This window comes from Meleagris gallopavo, chromosome 14 (genome assembly GCF_000146605.3).
Source record: "Meleagris gallopavo isolate NT-WF06-2002-E0010 breed Aviagen turkey brand Nicholas breeding stock chromosome 14, Turkey_5.1, whole genome shotgun sequence".
In the NCBI taxonomy this organism is placed as follows: Eukaryota; Metazoa; Chordata; class Aves; order Galliformes; family Phasianidae; genus Meleagris; species Meleagris gallopavo.
Window position 1 is genome coordinate 3,586,323 of NC_015024.2, and position 13,174 is coordinate 3,599,496.

A 13,174-nucleotide genomic window follows, 5' to 3' on the forward strand; every position below is an offset into this window, starting at 1 on the left:
TTGTTGTTTTTGTTGTTGGTTCTTTTTTTATTGCACTCTTGAAGCACAGGTTTCTCTAGGCACTAGAGAAAGAATTTCCATTGTTGATTCTTCACACTATGATGCCAGACACATCTCTATTTCATGCTGCACATGCATGAATTTACATTAAATAAAAGTGCATGAAAAATGCACGTACCAAAGTCACAGACACTGACTATATATTCCTGATTTTGTCTACTTCTGTTCGTTTGCATACTTTACTATCTTATAGCTTATGTCTTCTCTGGATGAACACACACTGTCTTCTGATTGGCAGAGTTTCATTACTGGACAGCACTCTCAGAAGACTGGTAACGCGAAGTTTCCCATATGACACATTTTAGTTACAGAAGCTTCATGGAGATACAAAAATAGTCTCAAATTTCATTGAAGACAAGACTTTTCTCTGCTAGTGTTCAGCAGTGCTTTCCAGTTTTTTCTTGCAGTTCTCAAGAATTCTTCATTCTGAAGTTCCACGAGTTCAAAGTGTCTTTTTAAGTTGTGTACTGAAAAGTTTCTAAAGTTACCCCACATTTGAGCAGGAAAAAACATTAAAGTATGGAGGTTTGAAAACTTTTCTGGTTATATATCTGATTTTCATAACACAAGGGCTCTGTCCTCCCTCTGCTTCTTTCACTCTGTAATTCAGAGTCTGTGTTATGTACTTAATGTGACCAAAAAAAAGGGATTAAATATTAAAACGTATTAAATTTACTAAATATTAAAAATATTTTGAGTGCAACAAATAAGACAAAATAGTTATATAAATACAGATATTTTCTTAATTGCTGCAGAAATACCTTTAATTTTTTTCAGAAATTAATGTGTCTAGAGACTGCTACGGAAAAAAAGATTTTTCTTTGGATATTCAATATAGAGATTTTCGTTCTGAAATAAAACCTTCCTGAGCAAATGCAAACACCACAGCAATGACAGTCACTCCTAGCAAATGCTTTGAATGTTAAATAAAAAGCTGATACCTCTTTTTTATTATTATTTTTTCATTTCACATAGTATTTAATACAAAAAAATTGCTGGAGACTACATAATTAGAATGGAAACTGCTTTATTTCATGCAGACTGAAGTTTAGTTTGCTTTACTGATACTAAAGCAAACTGTTTATAAGAGATTGAGCAAAGCCAATTTCTTCTTGTTCTTAAACAAATAAAATAAATTTTGGATGGAGTTACTGATCTCCTGAGGGCATTAATAACAACAGAACAGCTTGCTGAAACTCTCTTCCATGTTAAGGATCAGAAAAACACTTTGGCACACCTCTCCTGCCAGGACCATTTCTGCTGTGCTAAGATCAATTTTTACTCTTTTTTAAACTGCTAATCTCTAATGTGTTTATTAACTGCCTGTACATCAAAAATAGCATAGAATTTAAAGAAAGATGAGAGAGGCAAAAAATACAGTATACTATTTTTCTTTGCCTGAAGGCCTATAATCAAAACATGATGACATTCTTTGCTCTAAGTTTTTCGAACATTTTACGATGTAGGACTTAGCCTTTGCTTTCTTATTTTTAGCAATATGAATTCTAAATAAATACAGTCTTCTGCAATTACAAAAGCATCTCCTTTTAAAAATGCACTGTTTACTTATTTATTTGGGTGAACTCGTTCTTTGCTGTTTTCTGATTTTGAAAGATAAACTCCTTAGGAGGCCAGGATCTTTTCTTCTTCATTCACTTCAGAGAGAATGCATTCCTGTATGTTCCACCTTTAAGATTCTAAAATGGTTGTTGTCTTTCTCCTCTGGATTCACTCCATGAAGATCTCTAGTAACTTTTTTTCAGGAGAAAAATTAAATTATGCACCTGTAATTTTTGTTCTCTGAAGAAACTATTAAATACAGATCTTCCCTTATCTTTTCATTCTTACCTATACTAGAGTCTTTCAGTTAATTGGAAAGGCATTTATACATCCAAAAATGCCCTTTGGCTCTGGATCTACCATCTTAATCTTCCACAGTGCAGTTCATCCTTTCAGTTAGTGCTTTTAAAATCTTTCTTGAATGTTCTCTTCCAAAGAATGCTCTATTATGTGTGTCAGATAATGAAAACCCAGGATCTTTATGCAATTCTGTTTTTGTACAGTAAACATTTCAGGTAAGTATTTAACATACCTTCATATATAACCAGTGGTTTGAACCATATGCTGTTTTCAAAATGCCACTGATTCACTTGTATTCTTGTTCCAAATGGCAACTCATCACATATTGTATTTTTATTTTTTTATTTTTTATTGGACATACAGCTCAAAATAAGTCTGCTGCAGAAAACACGGAGAGCAAAGCTGCAGAATGTTGTAATGACTGCTTATAATTGCACATCCATCAGTGTGCACGTTAAATGCACACTGTTGTATGTAAATGTTGTATTTAGGGGTCTTACTGGAAAAAAAAAAAGGGTCAGTGAACAAGGCTGCTTCATATTTGTCTAGCAGAAGTACAGCATGGTGATTGTGTAGCAATAACCTTTGATTCTTTTTACAGCTGGCTTTGACATGGTTATTTCTGTGAAAACATAAAGGAAAACAGTGATCTCCAAAGACTAAGATAATGGGGGGGACGCATCCGTATCATTAGAGATGAAGCCATGTGAATTTATTTATTAATAAAACTGGCTGCACTAGAAAATGTTACCAAATTTATTATAATGCTTTCAACTTAGAAAATTTAGGAGGTCTTATTCCAAGGTCTGTGCTATTTAACTTGATAAATATACCATTTTACCTTTTCCCAACTACTTTCTAGGCTGTAATTCTTAAAAAAAATCTGTGATGCCAGATAAAATCTGGAAGCATTGGGCTTCTTCATACAACTAGATGGGTGAAATCTTCTAATGGATTCTGTTCCTGTTTTGTTGTGTTGTGGTTGTACAACTGTAACAGAGGACATTCTGGTGTTTAGGGATTTGTAGCTGCTATCTACTGCCAATCCTTGGCTTTAAAAACATTGGATATATAGAGCCTGCTTTATGTTGTGTAATGCTGGTGACAATCATGAAATACCTCCTTTATAACTCGTATTCTGAGTTCGTGATTAAAAGTACTAAAGGAAGATATTCAGCAAAGATACATCTAACAGTGGGTTACAATATGCATATTGGAATAACAAGTAGAAAATGGTCGTTCTGTTTACTGAAATATTTAGTCTGGTTCAACATAATTTTGTGTCTAATTTTAAGCACCGTATAAAGATAAAATATTAATATTTTATTCTGTAATTAGAATAGACCATCATTCATTATCATTGCTTAATTTACACAAACTTTCATTATAGAAAAAAAATAAAATATCAGAATATTTCCCATTTTATCAAGCTAGTATGCTGGCAACCTTGGTTTTTTGTAGACAAAATTAAGTCTTATTTGTAATATTTCTATAGGCTTTCCCCCCCCCAAATTAAATAACTGAATTTTCCTCCCTCTGGAAGAATGCCTAAAAAGCAATAGCAAAGCAATTTTATTCTCAGTAGGAAAAAGTAGATGTTAGCTAATTCAAGTATTCCAGTTGTATTCTCTTTATTTACATGTAAATAAAATGGTTTGATTTTGCAATATTTTTATTTCAAATATGCTAATTGTTTAAACACACGCAGCTTCACTGCCTCCTATCGAGCTGCTTCATTTTATTCAGGCAGAAAAACTGGACCATTTCATATTTAAAACGTTAAGAAGGACACTAAAAAAGTATTTATTTCCATAGAAATTAAACTGCGTGCACGATTGATTTATTGTTTTTCATTATTATTCCTGTTAGTTTTGCAACTGTATCCATACTTTAAGCAACTTGTCTCATTCTTTCCTCCATTACAGATCGAAGTAGTCAATACTTTCAAGAGTGGCACTTCCTTTCAGGGGGCTCTAAGGAGACAGTCCTCCGTCACAAGCCAGACCCAGGATGTAACCAATATTTCTAGCCCTAGTCACGTATCGTTATCCAATGCTCTTTCCTCTCCTACCAGCACATCTGCTGCTGCGGCTGGGCGTGAGTGTGTATTCTTAATGCATCAGATCTACAGAGATGCCAACTTATGTAGCAGTCATTTGAGACTGAGCTACTTTGCACTCTCCCATATTGTCATGTTACATTAGTTTACACTACCCAGACACAGGTATCTGGATTACTTTGTGTACAGTAGATGCTCTTCATCATTCATCGCAGGTTAATGTTAACTTACTGTTAGAGCAGTAATTTTTATCCACTGCATGGAGACTCTGTTTGAGGTTTCTGTGTTATATTTTCCTAATGCCATTCTATGTTTTTCTACTGCTTATAAAATATATTCTCTAAAAAATACTGTGAAAATCTTGCATTAGACAAAAAACAAACAAAACAGCTCCAGCTTATCAGGTAAATGATCATTCCATTTGGAAGACTGTGTATAATGTAGGTCACTCATGTTCAGTGAATATGTACTCTACTTGGCACAGGTACAGGAATGAACAAAGAAATAGAGAATCTGGCTTACGATGAAAGGCTAAAGGGTTATGGTTTACATGAATGATAAAAAAAAACACCTCTAAATTTGATGGGAGATAAGCATTAAGGAAGGAGGTAGACAGGCAAGTTAAAGGACAGTATCAGTGCAACAAAAAAAACTAATTTGCTAGAAAAAGTGTATATTCTTAAATGCTGAAATCTTGAAACAGCTTTACTCTAGATGTAAGTGAAGCATCTAGTGAAGAGAGTGAACAGAAAAAAATCTCTGACAGGACTACTTCACTAAAACATCTTCATTTGTCTAGGAAGACTCTCAGACATCTAACTTTGTTTAGCATTAAACAAATATTTAAATGTATAGAACTCACTTAATAGACTTGTCCCATACTTTACCAAAATCATGTAGTATATCCCTGTTGCAAGAAGTTGTCCAGAGGGAAGGCAGACAGAGACAAGACAACAGAGGAAAGTAATGTTCCAGACCCCCTGGAGAAGAAAAGGAAGCTTGACCTTTCCTTTCAGTTCGAATGCAACCTCTTCAGTATTTGAACATCAAGAATAAAGAAATTTTAGGCATACATTAGAACCTTTGCTGGAATTAAATATCAAAGGAGAAACTTTACTTTTGCTAAGAACCCCGAGAGTCATTAAGGTTCTAGCTTTGGTGATATGCTCTTAGAGAAAATTTTTATCTTTTTCTGTCTTGGTGGAAGTTTGTCCTCCTGACTTTTACTCCAACAGCATCAACAATTTCAGGGTAGCAGCACGACCAAGTGAAGCAAAGGCTGCATTCCACTGCTGTGCCACAGGCACTACAACCTCCTACAGAGAGGTCAGAGCCCGAGTTGCCTCATGTCTCACCAAGCTGTACACAGAACACTACCAACAAACCAAGTTTTCATCCAGGGAGAACGTCTTTAGTAACACTTCTGCATTTGAGCAGAAAGCAGAGAACAGCTCATTCTGATGTGGTAAATGTTTCATCAATATCCTGAAGCCAGTGGTCTGAAAGGACAAATCTAGCAACTATAAAATAGTTCATTTATCCTCCTCCTTTTCTCTCCACTGCAGCAAATAGCTAAGAATTGAATAGTATTGCATCTTGAGAAAGGACTTACTAGGTTATGAGCTGAAGTTAATTAATAGGGGAAGTGTAGTCTGCTATGGTGTTTACTGTCTACAGAGAAAGAAAAAAAAAAAGATTGAATTATTGAGCTATGCAGGGATATGCATCTCTGCTGCAGAGAGTAAGTACAGATTGATGCTTTTAAAGTGATTCTGAACTGCTGTGTGGAATTTTGCTAGAATTTTATTACTGCAATGTGATGACTTTTTACTATTAAATTGATGTGTCCTTCAAATTAAAATCCTTAGGGAATGTTCTGATTTATTAATACAACAACACAAAGTCAATGACAGAGAAAAAGAAAAGGTTTATTCCCAAACTGCTTCCATTGTAAATCTCTTCTAGAACCTGGTGAAACTTTCTGAATCCAAATTTAATTGAAATACTTTCTGGGATTGGCATTTTCTGAGAAAATATAGGCTTACATATCAGCTCCTTGCTTGAAACATGGAGCTGAGGACTGAATTTGTTCCACTCAGATGCCCAGAATAAACGAAGCCCTAAATATGATTTGTGGGGTACTTACACATAAATATGTGGCGTGAGAGGAACAATAAGATAACTGTACCTCTGATTTTGAAGCCTTCCCTGGAACTTTTTAAAATATTGCGTACGTTGATCTCACGTATCAAGGGAAAACCTTAAAAGTATAGCAAAGACAAAAGGTCATAATTCTTGAGGGGTGCTAGTAGGAGATGCTGTTCATTTTCAGAGAACTGCTGCTCAGCACACTGCACCTATAAGGATACTTCAGTTATCACTTTGGGTGTCCAAAATACAGACAGTCTGCAGAAGTAAGAGCATCAAATGGTGCACTGTCATAAAAATATCTAAGTCTAATTTTACCGAGCATATATGCAGTCCTTTAATACTTGTATAACCTCTTAATGTAACACTTTGTTGCATCATTTCTTCTGCTGTTTATAATATCAATTTGGAAACAAAAGTGTCATTTTTCTATTGTTATTGGGCAGGCTAATTTTGATTCAAATAAATGTTGTTCAGATTTATAAATTGTTAATAGCTACACAGAATGTTACTGCATGAGTGAAGATACAGCTGCCTGTCAAATACTGCCATATCTTCAATAGCTGTAAAGCAGGTTAGCAAGCTATTGCTTGCATCATCTTTCATAGGACTGCAGAATGCCTTAGCTGAAAGTAATTTGTATACAAAGAAATACTCAGTATGGTACTAAAACTTCCCTAGTTAAGCTGATATTGTTCAGATCTCAGTAGTTTTGCTGATAACAAATCCTGTATTTCTGGACGTCAGCATCAGTTTATAATAAAGTCTGCCTTATGAATGCCTTACCTCTTCTGAAAAAACCTTATGGCTTTAAACACAGTGAAAGCTTTTGCAAAAATAAATCTGGCATTTTATATACTCTAGTAAAAGTAGGAGATTTATGCAAGTTCAAACTAAATATGCACATGTAATTAATATGCACACCATTAAGCTATGGCAGTTGAAAACATGAAATTAGTAAGGGTCTGTATCCAATGTGGTCCTGGCCATTTTTTCAGGTTTTGCTGTATCATATGCATGAACACTCCAAGTCTTCTGTCAATGGAAAACAGTTACATGACAGTGTCCAAAGTGGTTTTAGATACCAGGCTAAGCTTTACCAACTCTTGAGGATTGAAAGTAAAATTGTTGAATTTAAGAACGTATTTCCTTCTACTTTTTATTTTGAGGAAGCAAAATCAGATGAAGTGGGGCAATGAATGTTTGTGGTTGTTTTTGTTTTTTTTAATTTTAGAAGCTCAGAATTCTGAACACCAAAGGTTAGCTTATATGTAAAATCAGGTATATGCTTAAAACCTTTGCTAGTTCATGGGTTAATTAGGCAGAGGATCTAACTGTACACAAAGTAAACAAGTTATTCTTTATCTATTTTTACCCAGTTGTCAAATGCTGTTTGTGTTTTCAATAGGCAATTTCTTCAAGAAAATATGGTTTAAAATTTTTCAAGAAAGATACATATTTAATATTCCTTTGTACCTGGTCTTTGTCCTTCCCTCCATTCCCATATAAACAATATAGTTAATAATGTTCCTAAGTGGAAGAAGCTGCAGATCTCTTTACAACAAAGAAAAAACCATACAAAACCATACAAAAAACTCTTTCTTTAAAGTTTATAAAACAGAAATATTGTTAGGGATAGAATATATTTGGGGAAGAACAATCAAAAGAAAAACTACACGAACAAGCAACCTCCCACAGCATAAACCTGCTGCAGTTTCTGTGCCTTTGGGTTCCTTTGGATTTGTTCCATGGAAGACTGTCATATTTGGCTGAGATTTTTAGAAGTGGATATTTCACTGAATCAAACTTTCTGTGATATTAACATTAGCAGCAGTGGCATCAAAGAAGCCACTTGTACAGATGACACACACACACAGATGCAGCGATGACTCAGGAGTTTCTAGCAGGCAATTAAAATTTTTCTCAATTATCACAAAATATTCTTAGTATTTTTCCATCATAGAGACCTCTTTTTTGAAAATTTATTTTTAAGTGTTTTCCAGCCAAAATGAAAAAGAAAATGGAAAAAAAAAAAGCATAGCATTATAAAGGCTGCAATCTCCCATTTCTTAGAAGTGGGGCTGATCCAAGGTGTTTTTTCATTGTTGCTTTAATTTGTAAGCACCTGAAATTGCTCAGACTCACCAAGAAGCTGTAACTTTAGGTGGAAACTTTTAATCTGCTGCTCTTGCCTCAAGAGTGGGCATTAACATTTGCAAATTATGCCAGAAACTTCATCACAGAACATTCAGAAGTCTTGATTCTAGTGCTTAGTATGATATTTTATTAATAAAGATTTTTAAAGGGAGAGTTTGGCTTAGCTTTTTGTGATCTGTTGTGCATGAAAATCAGATACTCTTCAAGTTATTACTGTTCAGCAGCCTTTTCTCATCTATTATGTCGTACATATTTAGTTTCCTATAAATGTAATGATTGAGCTGGACAGCCTTTACAACTGAAACTCAAGAGATTCTTTGTTTGGATGAAATTTTCTCATGAAGAAAAATGGGAGCTCTTTTTTTTTTCCCCATGAAAAACATCTAATTTATAAATGTAAAGCAAAATTACTGTCCAATAGTGATCTAAATTCAGAACACAGATGGTCAAGTTGGTGGGAAAACCAGCCTGACTGAAATTGCCACATGTTTTCCAGAGCAGTGTGGTCACATGAAGAAATGGAGCAAGTAGAATGTGAAACCTGCAGCTAAAGTGATGTTTATAGAAGTTTCAGCATTTTAGGGACATTATTAATCTATTGTCTGACAGAGGCAGAAATATCATAGTAAAACTTGCAAGTTTCCACTGGTTATCAGAAAGATTGCCCCAGTCTACTGGATGTCCAAAATCTTAATTGACTGCTGCGTACCCTTCCTTTAGGAAAATAACTATGTTTTAAGTCTAAATATAAAGTCCAGTCCTCAACTGGAGATGCGCTGTGGCAAGAAGATTTAGAGTCATAACAGAAATATTTTCTTTAAAAAGCTTGCATTTTATATTTAAGCTTTGGCAAATCTGATAAAAAACTGTTAGGCTCCAAAAATCTGGAACAATTCTATAATAAAGGAGATATGCTAGGAAAGTGGAGGACACACTTCTGATCTCATGCTATAAAATTCAGCAGAGTAACAGATGTGAACTTTGTGAAATGAGGATCAGAGGTTTTCATGAATGATGTGGTTATTATATTCTGCCCTTGCTGTGTGGTTTGACTTTTCAGCAGTGCTTACCGAAACTACGGCATATTTATGTAGAAAGAGAATATCCAGAACATCCTAGTCATGTGTACACGTGACTCCCGTACATATATTATCTTTTCCTGTGATACCTCATCCAATTTGATACACCTTAAACTCAGAAGATTCAAAAATAAACAGCAACAAACATACTAAAGTTATGCCTTGTGTCTCCAAGCTTCACATATCCCAAAATACTTGACCAAACTTTCTCTAATTAGTATAATTATATTATTGATATAGAATAGTATCAGTTACATGTAAGAGTTGGCATCTCTTTGCAAAATTGACCTCTTGTTTACAATTTTATACTAATCACCTTACTGATCTTTCAGTATAGAATTTATTTGCTTTTGCAGTGCCCTACTCTCTACTGTCTGAATATTAAATGTGTTTGTTTTCCCAGAGGGCTAGAGAACATTGGACAAAAGGGTTCAGCAGGAGAGAGTGAAATAAAAAGAGGTTGTGAGTCTTTAACCTTGAGCCTGACATGAATGTGAACCAAACTCAAGATACTTGGCTTATATGAAGCCAGGTAAACATTCGAGTATAAGCCCACATGCTACCAACCATAACAGATGTGCAGATGATAAAGAGGCTTTGTGTATTTTGCCTATATTGTTGTATTTGAGTGAGATTCTGAACTTCATCGTTTCTTCTGATGGGGAAAAAAAACTGTAGTATCTAAATTTCTATTTCCTTTATTTTTCTTGCCTAATGCAGTATAATAAATATAACTGTCAAGGTGGGATGAAACTCAAGTTTTTTCTATTACAGCTACAGAGAAGAAAGAAGTGGAAACTTAGAGCCATGTCAAAAATGTCCTGAATTGTTGTTCCCACAGTCTTTTGTTTAAAAGCAGTTCATTTTTTTCTGTTGTCTCCATTACTGTGAGAAAAGGGAGCTGTATCACACTGTTTGTCTTCCCTTGGCATTGTCAGCATCATAAAGAAATCTCATTTACATGAGCTTCACATAGTTCATAAAAAAACATGTTCTCGGTTCTATCCATCATGGGTATGTCCCTGCTTTTACATGCTGTACAACCATAACATTTTTTGAAGTTCATGTAGTTTATCTTAAAGAAAATAATCACACTGTGGGCTTTTCTTCAGTAGAGCCTCTAAACATTTCAACGCTAGATATTACTTCAAATAACCTTGAACTTCATTAAGCATGGATTAATAGAATTTGCTGCTGTTGGGCCATGTAACTCTGGGTAAGCAGTATCTTTTCAGTTCTTAGCTTAAATAGGATACTGTTACTGCATTTAAATTAAAATGCCAACTTTGTATTCAAGGTGGCAAACCCCGAATATGTATGGAAAAACCTATACACCACTCTAAAACTGTAGAGAGATGTTAAGAAGGCAGTTTTCTACAGATCTTTAGAGAAGAAAAAAAACTAGCTAGCTTTATATAATCTCTGTTTCAGCCCAAATTTTGCACTTGTGTTACAGCTGCATTCAGCAGATCAGCTACTTACGTATCAGTAGTTATAAACAAGTTTTAAGCTATTATTTTTTAGTAAAAATCACTATGAGCATATAGAATCTTTGCCCATAATATCTAAATGTTCCTGCAAGATCTCCACACAAAGTGATGCAACTGCTGGCTGATCGTACATTCTGAAATTATGTACCTTCAGATTGCTGTGTAAACACATCTAGTCTAAGCAAAAGATATTGCTGTAGTCTTTTCTTTCAGTGGTTTTTCAGCAGTCCCAGCGGAGTACTGAATTCAGGCCATGGTGGGCAGGTTTTCATAGCTTGTTTTCAAACACAGTCTGATTCTATACGTTTCCCCAAGCTACGTATGATACAAGCAAGCTACTTAGATTGACTGAAAGCTTGGTATTAAAGTAAATTAGATTCCAAATCTTGGAAGTAAATGCAGTATAGATGCACAGTTAAAATCCATACTTGCCCTACAGTATCATTTTCTGAGTCAGCTTCTGCAGTTTTATTAAGCAGACTACCAGTGGCTTCAGTGGTTGTTTCTTACTGCAGAATTTGCAGTCTCACTGTATGAAACTAAATTCCTCACTTGCTTCCCTGCAAAGGCTTAAATACAGCTTGTGTGGCCTGAAGAAAAGCTTTACTTTTATTGAATCCTACAAAATCTCTACAAGCGTAACATGAAAATCCAAGCCTGTATTTTTTAAGTGAAAATTTAATGTACTTTTATTTAAAAGAATCTAGCTAGCAAATAGAACCTAAATCTATGTAATGAAGTGTGGAGACATTCAAGAGAATAAAGCATTTTGTTAGTTTAATCAGATATGGTGAAAAGCTGCAAGTGAATCAGATGATTGCTATTTTTATTCAGAGAGCAGAAATAGTTGGTAGCTTTGCAGAAAATACCCTGTTTCAGCCTGTATTATAAAGTGGGCATGTCACAGAGCAAGTTCCCTGATTTCAAACAGGGCAATGTGGTAATGCCTCAAAGATTGCTTTGGCAAACATACTATCTTTTCACTGTTAAGACAAACTACTTTGCACTTTCAAATAGAAGATAGGAAGGTCTAGGTAATGAGGGAATTAGTAAATTAGTATGTCAACTCATAGAAATAAGAGTTCAAATCCTATATATTTAGTAATGCAAATTAATCTCTTGTTGGTTCACTACAGAACCATCACAGAGCAGAGCACAATTCAAAGTGATTCAACTTGCATAAAGCCCAGGTGCTCTTACAAACAGATGTTATATAAACTGTATGATAGTAGTGCACAAACCTTGCTCTTCTATGCCCCTCTTGTCTTGCACCTGCCAGCCTCCTGAAATCTACTACCCCAGACCTGGACAGGCTATTCTATACCACGTTAGTCTTCCTATTTGGAACATAAGTAGTCACGTGAACCTGCTTTTTGTACTGTGCCCTATCCTACCAAACGTATTTATAAAGAGAAGGGGATTTATATGGACTGACCAAAGGCCACGCATTTGAAGGTGGCGTGACTTCTCTTAGGAGTTTTGAAAGATGATGAACATTCAAATTTAGAGAATACAAACAAGGACAAAGTTCAAAGAGATCAAACTATAAGTCAGCCTCTTTCTCAAATCTGCTGATATTCTGTACAAGGGTCTGCTTGATCCTGCAGCTGTAACAATGTGAGCCCACATAACTATTAAACCAATCTGCTCATTAAAGGGGAAAATAAAACTATACAAATTATTGACATATTAAACCAACCAATAATGTGCAGCATATTCACATGTAAAATGACACACATACCTACCACCAACCATTTCAAATGTGCTTGGAAAAGCTTTCACAATGCCTGCTTGCACCTTTTCTGCCTCTGCCTGTGTTTTGGTTTTCCCTTTAAGAAATGCTAAAAATTCACTCATGAACTACATGGAAGTAGAAGGATAGAACTCATATTTAGTCATAAAACATTTGCCAACGGATCACGTTTTTGCCATTCTGTTTTTTCCTCTCTGCCCCCCCACTCCTTTCCAAGCAGTTATGTTTTTTCAGTAGTAACACATAGCACAACCCTTCACGTCTCTTCAGAACTGTAGGTCACTGGGATACGGACCGCATCCCCTCCCTTTGCCCACCCACAGAGCACTAGTGTCCCCACTCTGCCATGCTCCTCACTGCTCCTTTCATTTCTTACCGAGAAAGCAATTTGCACTGTTGTTCACAGTCTAATGGGCTGAGCCTCGTAGTTTATTTTCACCTGTGTTCTTATTGTCAGGTGGTTAACAACATTAGATTTATCCTGGCATAAGTCTGCTGACCTAGTTTAAAGACTGCATATATGGCATCAATTGTGTCACTTTCAGCTTTTAACTTTACAAAGAGTATT

At 35.2% G+C, this 13,174-nt stretch overlaps 1 protein-coding gene across 9 annotated transcripts in view; it reads left to right on the forward strand.

Moving 5' to 3' along the window:
* The window catches only part of ATP2B2 (ATPase plasma membrane Ca2+ transporting 2), a 363,788-nt gene that overhangs the window by 346,299 nt on the left and 4,315 nt on the right, over positions 1-13,174 (forward strand). For 6 of the 9 annotated variants that reach the window (XM_010718404.3, XM_019620005.2, XM_010718405.3 and 3 more), the window contains one exon: positions 3,846-3,932. The exons of 1 other annotated variant lie outside the window; for it this stretch is intronic. In XM_010718404.3, the coding sequence (XP_010716706.1) occupies positions 3,846-3,932 (87 nt within the window). Of the gene's footprint in view, positions 1-3,845; positions 4,018-13,174 lie in introns of all 9 variants that reach the window. 2 more of the 9 variants (XM_019620008.2, XM_019620007.2) reach the window with 1 other exon arrangement.